Genomic DNA, 16,962 nt, shown 5'->3' on the forward strand with positions numbered 1-16,962 from the left:
AACACACAGGGACAGTTACAACTGCTATCCGGAGACAAGAAAAAGGGGCAAATGCTTGTTGACAATGTACGCTGCACACAGGGTACCAAGGAATCAGAGGAAGAAAATAAAAACTGAAGAAATGTTGCAGCAGAGGGTCCTAAAATATACAATACCAGTGGCAATTTGCTCTAAAGCATAGATGTCAAACTCCAGGCCTGGAGGGCCGCAGTGGCTGCAGGTTTTCCTTCTAACCCTTTTCTTAATCGATGACCAGTTTTCACTGCTAATTAACTCCTTTTCCCTTCATTTTAATAGCCCTGTTTTTAAGGATTCAGTCCTCTGAGTTGATTTGTGTCTTCATTAAATAGCAGCCAAACAGAAATGAGACGTGAAACGAGCCAAAAGATGACCAGCTAAATTGGAGCCTCAAACTCCAACCAATTTCTTAATAAGAAGCCGATTGAATTCCACAGCTTGTTGCTGCTCTCATTCTGCTACAGCAGACATTTCCAAAACTGTTGATTTTCTGTTTTTTTCTAAAAACACCATCAAAATTTTTTGGCGACCTTGGAGATCAACCTTACTGAGACCTTCAACTTTCTTTATTTTCAGATATTGTGTGACGGACACAGATAAGCTGGTCGTGTGGCAGCTCATTTTGTGTCTCATTATTGTTTGGCTGCTAATTAAGGAAAAAGAAACAACTAAGGGGGACTGAGTCAAGTTAATTAAAACTAAAGCAAAAGAAGTGAATTAGCAGCCAAAACTGGTCACTAATGATGAAGATGGTCAGAATGAAAACCTACAGCTATTGCGGCCCTCCAGGACTGGAGTTCAACACCTCTGCTAAAAGCTTTATAGTTCAATGTTAGTAAAGGAAGTATTGGAAATGTGTCTCAACAATATTTGGCCGATTTTTTCTTAAAAATACCATATTTTATATATATATATATATATATATATATATATATATATATATATATATATACATATACACACACACACACACTATATACATTATAAATTATAAAATATCTGGTATTTATTATGAAACGATAGACTCTGAGAGAAAATGACACTACCTAACTTTCTAATTAGAAGCCTTTAATTATATTTTCTTATATAATTGCAGCTCTTGCAGATGTATTTTCTTTGCTGATGTTGGTGTTCAGTAGTTAGTCTGGTAAAAAGTAGAAAATGATGCAATTCAAATAAAAGATAAATATAAGAAAATGAATCGCACAAGATGAGTGAGGTTTAAACACAATCCTAGACTGTGGCGAGGTAGCAGGTGTTACTTTAATCACCATTTTGCTATTAACTTCGGAAGAATTGCGTGTGTCCAGAGATTAAGGAGGGATGGTAAACATTCTGTTTATGAAAAACAGGCAAAGAACAACTGAAATGATGCATCTCCTGAGACTTGAGGAAGTCTCCACCACCGCTTCCCGCCATTTTATCCTACTTCCATGACTCTATAGTTTAACTCTTTGACATATCAGTCATGGTTTAGTAGATGCATTGGTTTGGAAAGGATGAACCTGCTAAAATCATGCCTCAGCTGTCTGATGCTCACAATGAAGAAGTCCATACCGGTCTTCATCTCCTTGTTGTTTGGATAAACATTGTCATCTCAAGTCATTGTTCAAATAAATACATTGACTCATTTAGGTTTCTTTCTTGGAGTACATGGATAAAAGCTGAGTCCTGATGAAGTGAACAAGCTTGGTCTCTGTGAAAAATGAGCAAATAAGAACTGCCAGTAAACACACTGCTCCAACTGCAATGTGGACCAACCTGGGGAGCCAACCAGCATCACAGCAAAAGATGACCTGTGAAAGAAAAATGGAGCCTGTTATAAGGCAAGTAAAATTAGAACCCAATCTAGAAGCATGCAAGACATCTCATTCAGCTCAAAATACAGCCAAGGAAGATGGCTGTGTTCGTTAAACAATGTCAAAGTCAAGAAGGATATCTACAATTCTTCAATGTAGGCAGCTGACCATTTCTGCTCAGACTCCTTCATACTATATAGAAGGTGAGTAGAAGATCATACATGAGAAGAAGAAGATGATGCATTTTTCATCTCAACTGGTTGCCAGGAAAAACAAGGCTCTAGTATTTCAGACTGTTGCCAAAAATGATGGTGTGTCTCTTTAATTTCCAATTATTTTTAAAGAGGACAACATGTCTCCTTCATCTCAGAGAAAAAACAAAGATAGCAGCTCTTCTTTTACTGTTCAAGACAGCTTGCTCATTTCAAATTGTATCTAAGAAGAGTGACATCCCCTTCAGGTTACACTGTGGGTAACAAGAATGTCAACTCTAATTCATTGCAGTCCCTGGTCAAAGGAGATGGCATGGCGCCTTTACTTTATACTGTTGTTGAGAAGTCAAGCATGTCCATTTTACCTCCTAATCCAATGCCTCCACTAATAAGAAAAGTGCAAGTACATCGCACTAAGCAGCCCATTTTATTACCATAAACTGTAAGTTGTATCATGCAAAACATACAATTGTTAACCAACTTGAAATATCTTTTCTTAAGTGTTCATTTTTTTTAAAGGAGATTACCTCAGAAAAAGCAGTCACTAAACCACTGGCAAGAAAAACCAAAACCAATATCGGTGAAAGACGTAAACTGCTTAGAGGCCGATGAGTGCTGGGCGCAAAATAACGCTGAATAAAATGAATGCTGTGTGCAATTCGAAGTGCCATGTTCAGGCAGTTGGCGAGGATAAAGCCGACGCTGCCATGCCACCAGGTCAGGAAATAAGAGAAGCAAAGGAAACAGATGGACAGGGCCAGCATCACAAAGTTGTACCTGTCGAAAGAAAAGCATGTTAGAATAAGACTTTGCCAACAGGCTTCCAAGAAGCAAATCTGCAAAAATAATTATTAAGAGTAAGCTTGATGGGAAAGAAAAATCAAGTGTATGATTCTGTGCATTTTAAAAAATTCCTGCACGCACATTTCAACTTCTTTTTATTCACAGCTTTTATCATTTTGGGTTTTCTGAAGTACTGCATCATATTTTTTTTTTTCATTTTTTATTTGAACATTATTTTCAGTTATTCAGATCATCTGCTGACTTGCTGCTGCTGGCGAGCTGCATGTTCTTGTTGTGCTGCGCGTCGCTCATTTTTAAAAGCCTGTACAGCAGCTGTTCTTTTGTCTCACTGCCTTGTCTCGTGTGACGTCAAAGTGTCTTCCGAGAGGATCATGTCTCGTCTCCCTCCCAAGATTTTTTTTATAATAGAGAGATGTGGACATTTCAAGATTTGATCTTTATTTATACAGTATCTGCATATATAAAGATGATATTGTAAAACAAGCATCATGCCAAATTTACATTTTGTAGTCCATTGTAAAATTTAAATAAAATGTGGAAAAATTAAGTAAACCACCTACATTTATAACTACCTCAAATACCTCGAAACAGAATCAGCCGCACCAGATCAGATGCAAATGATTAGAACCTCATTAGGAGGATTTTGTCTGAACCCGTCTCTCATAGTTGGGTTTGCTCTTACTCTTTTGTTATCACCGAGCCCAAACTGAAAGAGCTCACTGAGGCCTTCAAAAAGGTTACAGGTGCCTAGGAGTCTGGGTTGGAATTTAAAAAAAATCCTCATGCCAATTGGAAACTAACCATTTTGCAAGATCATCTACATATAGAGATGTCAAAAAACTGCCAACTTGTCCAGAACATGTGAATCCAGTAAGTTCAGTCTGAGAGCAGAACATAAGAGACTCCTGAAAGAGGAAGAACCCAGAATTTCATTATGAGACCTCAAAGGAGCTCTTGCTCCTACCACTGTTAATGTCCAAGTGCACAAGTCTGCCATTAGACAACAGGCTGCACAAATTAGATTGACGTGGGAGGTGTGTCAGCTAGAAATATTTGCTATCCTAAGAGAACATCAGTGCAAGACTAAAGTTTACTCATGAGCACTGTCACACACGTGAACATGGGCGGCAGCTAGAGGGCTTAAATAACAGTAATACTACGACAGACCAGGGGTTGGCGATCTGCACTAACTCTCTCTTTCCGTCATCTGCAGACTATCCTCAGGAAATCCCTCTAGGTGCTGGCAGTTATGAAGAAATAACTTCTGGTACTGGCACTACTGATAATGTCACTTCCAGTACCGATGCCATTGTTGTTGTCACTTCCGGTTCAGGAGCTCCAGATGACGTCGCTTCCAGTCCCAGAGAAATCACTTCTGATTCCAGTCCAGAGGACGTCACTTCCTACCACAGCCTTTTAAGCCGCCATTTTATCCAACCTGAGTCAGTTCTGTTTTGGACTTCAATACAACTCATAAAAATTAACCTTTTGCAGTCAGGGCACAATATACAGTATGGGTGGCTGCCTCAAACCTTTTTGATATAACTGTCATTCTTATCACAGCACTTGGGCAAAACCAGGGCTTCTGGAACAATGTGCTCTGGACAGACAAGGGAAAAATACAGTACTTTGGTCACAGTATAGGAGAACATATTTGACAAAAAACAAAGACGGCATATGACGAGAACCACATGATACCAACTGTAAAGCATGTGAATGTAAAGGTTTGCCCTGGCATACAGTATCTGTTCAATTTTCTTTGAATAGATTATTGCAGAGTCGATTTTTGATCGTTTTTTTGTATTTTCCAGTTGGAATCATCTTAATCTAAAGATACTGTCTAAATGAAGACCAAATCTTACCATGTCCATATACAGTATATTTAATTAAAGAAAAAAATTTAATTTGGTATAATTTCTTTCTCACATGGCTGTAGATACTGTAGATGTTTTATACAATAAAAAACATATTTTTGTTTCTTTTCCCTAAACAGTATATGTGCTACCTTCACAAATTACAAAAAGAAATTTTTCTGAACAATTTACTAAATCTCAAAGATGTGTGATCTTATCTTCTATTGCCTAAAACAATTTGTGGGCCTACAGTTTTTCACTATATCTTATACATAAACATCTACGCATGGAAGTGTGCGTGTCTGTATGTCTGGCCCAGAAGCGCGAGGCTACAGTATGAAGCTCAAAGAGCCGGCAAGGCGGCCCCAAGTTAACAAGTCAGAAGAAGAAAGAAGTACGAGGCTACAGCATGAAGCTGAAAGAAAGCGACTCCGGCTCCAAAGTGAAACCGCGGACGAAAGACAAACAAGAGAGAAACTCGCTTAGCCGCTGATAGATAAACTGAGAGTAAAGGTGCTGGACTGGCCAAGCATGTCTCCAGACCTAAACCCTACTGAGCATCTGTGGGGCATCCTCAAACGGAAGGTGGAGAAGCGCAAGGTCTCTAAAATCCACCAGCTCCGTGATGTCGTCATGGAGGAGTGGAAGAGGATTCCAGTGGCAACCTGTGAAGCTCTAGTGAACTCCATGCCCAAGAGAGTTAAGGCAGTGCTGGAAAATAATGGTGGCCACACAAAATATTGACACTTTGGGCACAATTTGGACGTTTTTCACTTAGGGGTGTACTCTGTTATACAAGCTGTACACTGACTACTTTACATTGTATCAAAGTGTAATATCTTCAGTGTTGTCCCATGAAAATATATAATACAATATTTACAAAAATGTCAGGGGTGTACTATATTATATATATATATATATACATACATACAGTATTGTGAAAAAGTTTTAGGCAGGTGTGAAAAAATGCTGTAAACAAAGAATGCTTTCAAAAATGGAAGTGTTAATTATTTATTTTCATCAATCAACAAAATGCAGTGAATGAACAAAAGAGAAATCTAAATCAAATCAATATTTGGTGTGACCACCCTTTGCCTTCAAAACAGCATCAATTCTTCTAGGTACACTTGCACACAGTTTTTGAAGGAACTCGGCTAGTAGGTTGTTCCAAACATCTTGGAGAGCTAACCACAGATCTTCTGTGGATGTAGGCTTCCTCACATCCTTCTTTCTCTTCATGTAATAATCCCAGACACACTCGATGATGTTGAGATCAGGGCTCTGTGGGGGCCATACCATCACTTCCTGGACTTCTTGTTCTTCTTTATGCTGAAGATAGTTCTTAATTACTTTGGCTGTATGTTTGGGGTTGTTGCCCTGCTGCAGAATAAATTTGGGGCCAATCATATGCCTCCCTGATGGTAATGCATGATGGATAAGTATCTGCCTGTATTTCTCAGCATTGAGAACACCATTAATCCTGACCAAATCTCCAACTCCATTTGCAGAAATGCAGCCCCAAACGTTCAAGGAACCCAGCATGCTCCACTGTTGCCTGCAGACACTCATTATTGTACCGCTCTCCAGCCCTTTGACGAACAAACTCCTTCTGCTAAAGCCAAATATTTCAAATTTTGACTCATCAGTCCAGAGCACCTGCTGCCATTTTTCTGCACCCCAGTTCCTATGTTTTCGTGCATACTTGAGTCGCTTGGCCTCGTTTCCACGTCAGAGGTATGGCTTTTTGGCTGCAACTCTTCCATGAAGACCACTTCTGGCCAGACTTCTCTAGACAGTAGATGGGTGTACCTGGGTCCCACTGGTTTCTGCCAGTTCTGAGCTGATGGCACTGCTGGACATCTTCCGATTTCGAAGGGTAATAAGTTTGATGTGTCTTTCATCTGCTGCACTAAGTTTCCTTGGCCGACCACTGCGTCTTCGATCCTCAACATTGCCCGTTTCTTTGTGCTTCTTCAAAAGAGCTTGAACAGCACATCTTGAAACCCCAGTCTGCTTTGAAATCTTTGTCTGGGAGAGACCTTGCTGATGCAGTATAACTACCTTGTGTCTTGTTGCTGTGCTCAATCATGCCATGACATGAAACTGTCTTCCACAACCTCACCTTGGTAGCAGAGTTTGGCTGTTCCTCACCCAGTTTTAAGCCTCCTACACAGCTGTTTCTGTTTCAGTTAATGACTGTGTTTCAACCTACGTGTGACATTGATGATCATAAGCAAATGTCTGGTATAATTGGTTGATCATACACCTGACTATAATCCTACAAAATCCCTGACTTTGTGCAAGTGTACCTATAAGAATTGATGCTGGTTTGAAGGCAAAAGGTAGTAACACCAAATATTGATTTGATTTAGATTTTGCTTTTGTTCGCTCACTTTGCATTTTGTAAATTGATAACAATAAACAATCATTATTTATATTTCTGAAAGCATTCTTTGTTTACAGCATTTTTTCACACCTGTCTAAAACTTTTGCATAGTACTGTATATATATTGATTCATACAGTTTTACTTAATCTTGTAACTAGCAAACTAATTAAAGTTTAGCATCTTACATAGGAACTCACCTGTCAACTTCCTCTTTACTCATCGCTGCAAAGGTGAAACATTCAGTGACGCCATTGACTGCCAGAAGAAGAACATACAAGCAATAGACTCGCAGAAGTCCAGGGCCTGGAAAGACAAATCAGCACAGAGCTATCAAGTTTTACCAGTTTTGCACTTTCAAGTTACCAACATGAGAAGACAGGCAAAACCCGAAATCTTTGCTTTCCATCCATTTATAGTTTTTACAATACAGCTTATAAAAATTGACAAATATCATTGTAAAGATGGCAAATTAAAACAGGAACAGGTCAAACCTGATCCACTGCTTAGCAGAGATCCTCCATAAATATCCAACAGAAGGTGGGAGTAGGCATAGCCAAACACCATGATGGTCAAGCCTATGAGAAGAACCAGTTTGAGGAGGGATTCCAGGACAGATGATGCCATGGCCACTTCCTCCTGCACCGTGGACACAAAGAGGAGATGTTTAAACAGGAGGATACATCAGTTATCAAGAACAACAAATGCATGAAGCTAATTTTTTCGCACAGCTGCTAATGATCCTATAAAATAAATAGCGTATATAAGCAAAGCAGAGCAGCTAATAAAAACAGGGCCAGGCCCAAATAAAAAAGCACTGTTCTTACAGACATTATATTTGCCAATCTTATAAAAAGATTACTGTATGAATTAAAAAAATGTAGGGAGAGCAGGATACAAATGTGCCAGAATGGTTCATAAGGAACCTCTCAGCACACACAGTGCACACTAAGAACACTGCCAAAGCAGATTATGGAAATCATTCATCATAAGCAGTGAAAAAAACATTAAGTGTAACATGGATCAAGAATTATATGAACATGAATGTGTTTTGGCAATCAAAGTGTGGTGGCTTAGGTTCTTTTGTTACTCTTTCACTTCCTTCTTCTTCTTCAAGAAAAACAAATTCCAGCTGCCTCCCATGGGTTCATCTGTAAATAGATTTTTCACAAAAAGGAGCAAAACTTCATTTATGGTTTTATATAGGCAAAAAGAAGGCAATGAAGTGCACATATAAAGCACCTTTATGGAAGCTCTTATACATGACACTTGCGTGCATATGACAAATGTTAAAAGTGTATTATAATCTAGTCTTGTGTATTACAATGCTATGACCGTTTCACAAGTGCCATCTTTGTACCTTTGGTATTTGACTGTAGTGCTCATTAGAAATAAACATGTTTGTTTAAAACAAACATGCTTTAAAGAGAATATATTCTTATGTCCTTCCATTTACTACCTTGCTTATCTAAATCTGCATATATTTATTCTCCAGTAAACTTGATGAACATAATCTTTAGTGTAAAAGACACTGAAAGTCTGAACCAATCTAGCCAAAAGAGTGCCCTGAAAGCAAATGTCATTTTAATACATTATCCTTTAAAAAAAAAAAAAAAAAAAAAACTGAAACTTTAAATTGCTTATGTTGAAATAAAATCGGACGCACCAATCTAACCTATTTAGTGAAAAAAATGTAAAACATTAAAAAACATCAAATATGGCCAAGAACTTAGCAGTGCTTTTTTATTCTGCCACATTAGACAAGTTTTGAACCCTCATAAGTTTTGCCAGTTTAGTGTTGGAAGTGGCGAAACACTCACTTGGACCCTGTCATGTTTCAACCAGTGTGTGTTCCCTGGCTTATGTTCATTTTCAATTTCTGTGTTTTCATTGTTTATTTTAAAGTATTATTTTTGTGTTTATTATATTTATGTATTTTTGGATCAATTGCTCTATTCAGTCATTATTTACTATCTATATACTGTATTATTTATTATTTTGCCTCTCTTGCGTTTTAGTGGTGGAACCCCAAGAGGTATGGCCACCCTGACATCACAGCCTGTACAGTATATTGTGAGATTGTGGATCCTTCAGTGATTCATTTACCTGTTCTCTATTCTGCCTGAGGGCTTGGATGCTTCAGAGAGTCATTAAATGTTGAGGAGGAAGGATCATTTTGGAAGTATTGTTTGGATTTCTCGTCAATAGGATTACAGACTAGCTGTATTTACTTTGAGTTGCCATTCTTTAGGCATACCATTTTTGAATGAATTTTGCTCTTTTTTGCCATGCTTTACCTTTTTGTGATTCCTTTTGTAATTATTTCAATTAATTATACAGTGTATATATATATATATATATATATATATATATATATATATACACAGTGGAACCTCGGTTCACGAACGTCTCGGTACACGTACAAATCGGTTTACGACCAAAACGTTCGCCAAACTTTTGCCTTGGTTCACGACCACACACTCGGTATACGAACAAGCCAGGTTCCCTTTCGGTTTGTACATGTTCAGTCTCTCCCTGTGCATTTCCTGTGCAGCAAGCAAGAGAGAGAGTGAGAGAGCACGACACACACACACACACACACACACACACACACACACACACACACACACACACACACACAGGCAGCAGGAGAGAGAGACAGACGCACACACACACAGGCAGCGCAAGAGACAGAGCCGCGCACACACACAGGCAGCACGAGAGAGACAAACGCGCACACACACAGGAGCGCGCGGGAGAGAGGTGTGCACACACACACAGGAGCGCGCTAGAGAGACACACAGGTGCTCCAAGCTCGCAAAAGAGAGACACGCACGCACACACACACACAGGCAGCACCAGAGAGAGAGAAAGAGAGACGTGCACACACACAGGCAGCGCGAGAGAGAGACAGACGCGCACACACACAGGAGTGCGCTAGAGAGACAAACAGGCGCTCCAGGCTCGCAAAAGAGAGACAGACGCACACACACAAACAGGCACGCTAGAAAGAGAGAGCGAGCGAGCGAGAGAGGGAGGGACGCATAAGGTAGAGAAGGCTTGTTTTTGTTTCCAGTGATCGGTTCGTAGCCTGCATTGTTGCAATGTTACTTTTCTTGGTGGTTTGTTAAATTACAGATTTTTCAAATGTTCATTTTTTTTCCCTGTGCTTAAAACTCATTAAAAAAAGTGTTTTTAGCGAGCGGTTCCTAGCACTATAGTGCGAACTCTTGCAGTGTTAGTTTTCTCGGTTTTTCAATATTTTCTCAGTGTTATTCAATGTTTTTACATTTAGCGTACTATTACGCTGTGCATTCTATGGTATAATTAACTATATTTGTGCTTAAAAATTAAAAAAAATATATATTTACATACAGTTCGTATGGTCTGGAACGGATTAATTGTATTTACATACAATCCTATGGGGGAAATTGCTTTGGTTCACGACCAAATTGGTTTACGACCAGAGTTTTGGAACGAATTATGGTCGTGAACTGAGGTTCCACTGTATGTATATATATATATATATATATATATATATATATATATATATACTGTATATAGTCACACATGTGTGCTTGGGGAACAACTTACAGGCTTACATAGCAATACAATAACGGCATCTCTTCTTCTTCCCTTCTGAAGAAAGGAAGATTGACATACCGACATCCATGATGTCACTTCTGGAGACAACTCACCTGTAACTGCCTCTTCCTCCCAGAAACCATTGTAACTGGAACCACCACCATCTTGGGGCAGACTCGACTGATTCATCAGGGCTAGTCTTGAAGCGTTAACATGCACTTTCTTTGCACCTTTTGCACTGTTCACAATTTATGAGGTTTGCCTACGGGTGCCCCAGAACCTTAACGAGTGTCTTTGTGTGTTATTATTCATTTTGAATTCATGAAGTTATGTTTTGTTATTGTCCCTTTATATTAATCTCAAGGCACAAGTCATAGGAGTTGAGTATCTAAGCATTTCACTGCATATTTTAAGGTATGTATAATTTGTATGTAGCAAATAAAATTTGATTTGATCGATATAAAGATTAGGAACAAAAGATATCACTTGTCTGTTCTATGTATGGGACTCCAATTACATCTTTGATCTGCCTTTACTACTGTGTAAACACTGCTCTGAAGTCTTGATCTGTCTGGACCTCAAGAATTCTTGACATCCAGATGTTGGTTGATCACAGATTTAGATGTTTTAAGACTAATAAACTTGCCCGCTTTTGGTGGCCAATAGACTTTCCACGTTCCAAAACCTTAGCGAAGAAGATGTAAAAGCTTTCTTCAATAGGCAAGAAGACAAACCTTGCTACCAGAGAGCCCAGGTTGTTCACAATATCATACACTCCTGTGAGGGAGACAGAGAGTATCTTTAGCAAACTGAACACAAACCACTCTTTTTAATAAACCACATTAACAAGTCACATCTTAGTACTGAAGAATTATATCAATATTGTACTGTGTTATATTTTTCTTTAGCACTTGCCTCGGGCCAAGCCTAGTAAGCATTTCATTGAAAATTAAAAGGCCTCCAGTTTCCACTTTGTGTACTCTCTAGGGTCTTGGAGGTTATCATAGCTACCAAGGTGTGAAATAAGTTTATTTACTGTCTCAGAACCTTATTTGGAGAAACAAATCAATTAAAAAGGCTTAAAGGAAATATATTAGTGGAGTTTGTGGATCAAGAGTACAGAAGCCTTGTCCCACTTGAGGAAAAGAAGGTGAATGTTAATACAAAAATACCTTAACAGTTTCAATAAACAGTTTCACAAAATTGAAGGGCGGTAGCTGAATTAGCACACTGCCCTCACAAACTAGAAAAGGGCAACAGACCAGTTGTTTCTACTTACCTTGGTCTCCAAAATTTAGGACGTTAAAGAAGGTCATAACATACCGCTCACCTAAAGAAAACAATTTTTTGTTGTAAGATACAGAGCTAAAATCTCTATACTATGTGCAACCTAAATGTCAAGTGGTGGAAAATGAAACTGATGCTTATATTATGCTACAGACTTTCTCCCCCTTTTGCTCCTGAGCAGAACATTTTCATCTGAATTTATTATATGTAGAATTATTTAACATTGTCACTTAAAAACAGGCACTTGTTAAGGTATTGTTAATGATGATAGAAAAAAAGCAAAGAAGATAGATAGATAGATAGATAGATAGATAGATAGACAGACAGACAGACAGACAGACAGACAGACAGACAGACAGACAGACAGACAGACAGACAGACAGACAGACAGACAGACAGACAGACAGATAGATAGATAGATAGATAGATAGATAGATAGATAGATAGATAGATAGATAGATAGATAGATAGATAATTTCCCCCAAGAGATACTGTTATAAACAATTCACATTTTTTACTTTTCAAAGAATTTGCTTCGCCAGAGAAAGGTAAGACTCCTACTGTAATGGACCACCATGTCCAAGGATTATCATGAGTGGAGAAAAACCCAGGTGATGATTATGTGAGCTTAGGAGTATCTTAAGAGAGAAACCAAGTCAGTAACAAAAGAGGCCAAACTATCAGGCAAACAAAACACGCGGACAAAGTGAAGTTCAGAGTTGAACACAGAAACAGAACCTGATACTAGGGCCTATTAGTTTGAAAGATAACTAATGTTAGAATTGTTTTGGAGAGTTTTATCCATCTCAGGGATAAGGTACAATGCGGCCACCGCCATATTTATATCATTACATCCTATGACGTAACCCATGTGATTGTTGTGGGCACATGATTTATTGTGTCGTTTAAACAAATAACTCTCTGGTAAATAAAAAAGTATAACTTTTCCAAAACAAATGAAAATGATAAGAAAAGCTTCAAAACTGAATCTGCACAGTATAAAAACCATAGGATAACTTAAAATATATATGTAAAAATTGCAATAATTACTACACCTACCCTCTGTTAAGACCTGCTTCAAAAAGGACTGTTTGAAGAAGCTCCATGTAAGCCTGGCCAGCCTCCAGTTTACCAGCGCCTAAAGACACAAGCAGGCAGACAACAAATCAGACTGGAAGAAGACATTCTCCCTTTCATCTTTCGACTCTCCTACTTTTTCACTCTAAATCTTGGCCTCTCTTTCTCCTCTCAGTTAAGCATTTTACCCTAAACTGATCTCCTGGCTCCCCACAGGAGGTGCTTGTGTGCTCAAGAAGGTTTAGGGACACCATCTGAAATTACTGGAGCAGTTACCTTGTTACTTAACTTTTTCTTAATATTGTTTTGTTTATTTATCTATTGTGTATTTACGTGGTTTACTTATGTTCCTTGCATTCTATGGGTGGAACCCAAAGAGGTGGGCTAACATGATGTCACTATGATGGGACCACCCTCAGATTTCATACTGACCTACAATGGTCATCTTTTTTTATATGTTACTTAGTATGTGTACTTTGTAATGGTGGCCAGGAAAAATTTTTGATTTCATGTTTTCATACAGAATGTAGAGAAATAAGTTTACAGTAATCCCTCCTCGATCGCGGGGGTTGCGTTCCAGAACCCCCCGCCAAAGGTGAAAATCCGCGAAGTAGAAACCATATGTTTATATGATTATTTTTATATTGTCATGCTTGGGTCACAGATTTGCACAGAAACACAGGCGGTTGTAGAGAGACAGGAACTTTATTCAAACACTGCAAACAAACATTTGTCTCTTTTTCAAAAGTTTAAACTGTGCTCCATGACAAAACAGAGATGACAGTTCCGTCTCACAATTAAAAGAATGCAAACATATCTTCCTCTTCAAAGGAGTGCGCATCAGGAGCAGAGAATGTGAGAGAGAGAGAGAGAGAGAGAGAAAAAAGCAAACAATCAAAAATCATTAGGGCTGTTTGGCTTTTAAGTATGCGAAGCACCGCCGGACAAAGCATCCGCAAAGAAGGGTGCAATGTAAAGGTAGTCTTTCAGCATTTTTTAGAGGAGCATCCGTATCCTCTAGGCCAGTGTGCAAACAGCCCCTCTGCTCACACCCCCTCCATCAGGAGCAGAGAATGTCAGAGAGAGTGAGAGAGACAGAGAAAAACAAACAATCAAAAATCAATACGTGCCATTCGAGATTTTAACTATGCGAAGCACCGTGCGGGAAGCATGTCGCTTGACAAAGCAGCTGCACGGAAGGGTGCAATGTGAAGATAATCTTTCAGCATTTTTAGACGAGCGTCTGTATCGTCTAGGGGTGCGAACAGCCCCCCTGCTCACACCCCCTCCGTCAGGAGCAGAGAATGTCAGAGCAGAGAGAGAGAGAGAGAGAGAGAGAGAGAGAGAGAGAAAAGCAAACAATCAAAAATCAATATGCACTGTTTGATCTTTTAAGTATGCGAAGCACCGTGCAGGAAGCATATCGCTTGACAAAGCAGCCACATGTAAGCCCAGCAAGGAAGAGAGCAATGTGAAGGTAATCTTTCAGCATTTCTTGAGGAGCGGCTGTATCCTCTAGGGGTGCGAACAGCCCCCGTGCTCACAATATATTTGAGGAGTTTTATTTAATATGTGATACGCGCTCTGGTTGGGTAGCTTCTCAGCCATCTGCCAATAGCGTCCCTTGTATGAAATCAACTGGGCAAACCAACTGAGGAAGCATGTACCAGAGATTAAAAGATCCATTGTCTGCAGAAATCCGCGAACCAGCAAAAAATCCGCGATATATATTTAAATATGCTTATATATAAAATCTGCGATAGAGTGAAGCCGCGAAAGTCGAAGCGCGATATAGCGAGGGATTACTGTATTACATAACAGAAGCCAATAATGACCAATACTGTATAATGGCAAAAGATGTGAAAATGTCTTATGTTGTGAAAAACGTCCTTTAAAGAGATGTCTCCATCAGAGATTCATTATGATTGTTGTAGAGTGCATTACCTAGTGAGTATTATTTCAAATTATTGTTATGATTTTTAGATTTTTGCTTCACATTTTTGGATGCTGTTAACTGTATTGTAGATTTTGTCTTGTTTGCATTGAATTGCCTTTTTAAGCAAATCCTTTGGCTTTATTTTGTCCTTTTTCATTTTTGTTCTCATTCTGTTTATTTAAATACATTCTTCTCAAGCTGGAGGATTTACAGTTTATCCTTACCCTTAAATACACCTCAAGGCTGTTTTGTGTATTTGGGACATTTAAAAGTATTTCTGTACTATTAAAGCCAGTGCAGGTCTGAAAGCCTGACTCTAGAGTCTGGGGTCTGCATACCTGGGATAAGGCCTATTTTTGAGTAGATAAGTCAGGTCACGTTATGGCCTTTTTATTTAGTTTGTGGGCTGCATCCCATTCCACCATTTTGTGCTACATCTTCAATATTGTTTTTGACAAATAATCAAATAAAAAGATGAGTGAAGCAGAATGAAAAAAAATCTCAACTATTCTTGTGAATGCTTTACACTAATGTGAGCATAAAATGGTAAGTCATTTTGTCAGTACAATGAGGAATAATTAGTAAATGTAAGGCTTGGACCCTGAGGTTGTAGATTCAAATCACACTGACACTGCATGACCATGAGCAAGACCTTTACCTGTCTGTGCTCCAAGTGGAAAAAAAAAAGAAATGTAACCACTTGTATCTCAAAAATGTTGTAAGACACTTTGGATAAAAGCGTGAACCAAATGATAATAATAACAATAATAAAAAATAAAAAGGGATATTTGAATAATCAATAAATACAGTCATATGAAAAAGTTTGGGAACCCCTCTTAATTCTTTGGATTTTTGTTTATCATTGGCTGAGCTTTCAAAGTAGCAACTTCCTTTTAATATATGACATGCCAAGTTTATTGGATTAACAGAAAATATGCAATATGCATCATAACAAAAGTAGACAGGTGCATAAATTTGGGCACCCCAACAGAGATATTACATCAATACTTAGTTGAGCCTCCTTTTGCAAATATAACAGCCTCTAGACTCCTCCTATAGCCTTTGATGAGTGTCTGGATTCTGGATGGTATTTTTGACCATTCTTCTAAATACCTAAACTAAATACTGCTTCACTAAAAATCTTTGTTCGGTAAAAACCCCAGTACTCAGATGTTCCTAGGGAATGAAAGACATACTACTGTTATCTTTTGTTGAAAATAGAGTAAATTATTATGCAGGCTGAGAGGGGTTTCCTAAACGTTTTCATATGACTGTACAATAAAGGTGGAAAACCACCCCAATGCTGATTGTTTTAATGAAGTATCACCCATGAATGCTCTTCTACTCAACACGCACTTACTGTTTCTTTTCAAGGAACCTGCTGCCCCTGACTCCCAGTTTTACCAAAAAAAGTCATTTTTGTAGTAATAATAATAATTTCACCAGGACAGATTTACCTGATTTATATAAAATAATTTCTCAACTGAAACCTTCCACCTGCGTCCTTGACCCAATACCAACAAGTTTTTTCAAAGAAGTATCTGGCGTGCTAATTGAAAGTATTCTTGACATAGTAAACTTGTCATTAGATACGGGGGTCTTCCCAGACTGTCTTAAGCCTGCTGTAGTTAAACCCCTGCTGAAGAAAAATAATTTTGACTCCTCTGCTTTTGAAAATTTTAGACCTATTTCTAATCTGCCTTTCTTAAGTAAAATCCTAGGGAAGGCAGTCATTATGCAGCTTAATGACCACCTCAATAAACATGGTATTCTTGATAAGTTTCAGAACAAATCACAGTACAGAAACTGCAATCGTTAAAGTAGTAAATGACTTGTGAGTAAATGCAGACAGAGACCGTTTTGTCTGTTCTCATCCTCTTAGATGTGAGTGCCGCATTTCATACCATTGATCACAATATTATTAGAAATCGCCTTAGACAGTGAGTGGCCCTCTCTGGCAGGGTCTTAAATTGGTTTGAGTCCTACCTGGCAGGTAGAAAATTCTTT

General features: G+C 38.6%; 1 protein-coding gene across 1 annotated transcript in view; it reads right to left on the reverse strand.

Annotated features, from left to right (window-relative positions):
- Positions 1-1,262: 1,262 nt before the first annotated feature.
- The window catches only part of rft1 (RFT1 homolog), a 60,239-nt gene continuing 44,539 nt past the window's right edge, over positions 1,263-16,962 (reverse strand). Inside the window, exons 7-13 of the mRNA XM_028824743.2 lie at positions 13,002-13,080; positions 11,935-11,985; positions 11,302-11,432; positions 7,565-7,709; positions 7,271-7,376; positions 2,557-2,806; positions 1,263-1,814 (exon numbers count right to left, since the gene is read on the reverse strand). Coding sequence (XP_028680576.2) covers positions 1,650-1,814; positions 2,557-2,806; positions 7,271-7,376; positions 7,565-7,709; positions 11,302-11,432; positions 11,935-11,985; positions 13,002-13,080 — 927 coding nt within the window. The 3' untranslated portion in view covers positions 1,263-1,649. The remainder of the gene's footprint in view (positions 1,815-2,556; positions 2,807-7,270; positions 7,377-7,564; positions 7,710-11,301; positions 11,433-11,934; positions 11,986-13,001; positions 13,081-16,962) is intronic.

This window comes from Erpetoichthys calabaricus, chromosome 18 (assembly GCF_900747795.2).
Source record: "Erpetoichthys calabaricus chromosome 18, fErpCal1.3, whole genome shotgun sequence".
In the NCBI taxonomy this organism is placed as follows: Eukaryota; Metazoa; Chordata; class Cladistia; order Polypteriformes; family Polypteridae; genus Erpetoichthys; species Erpetoichthys calabaricus.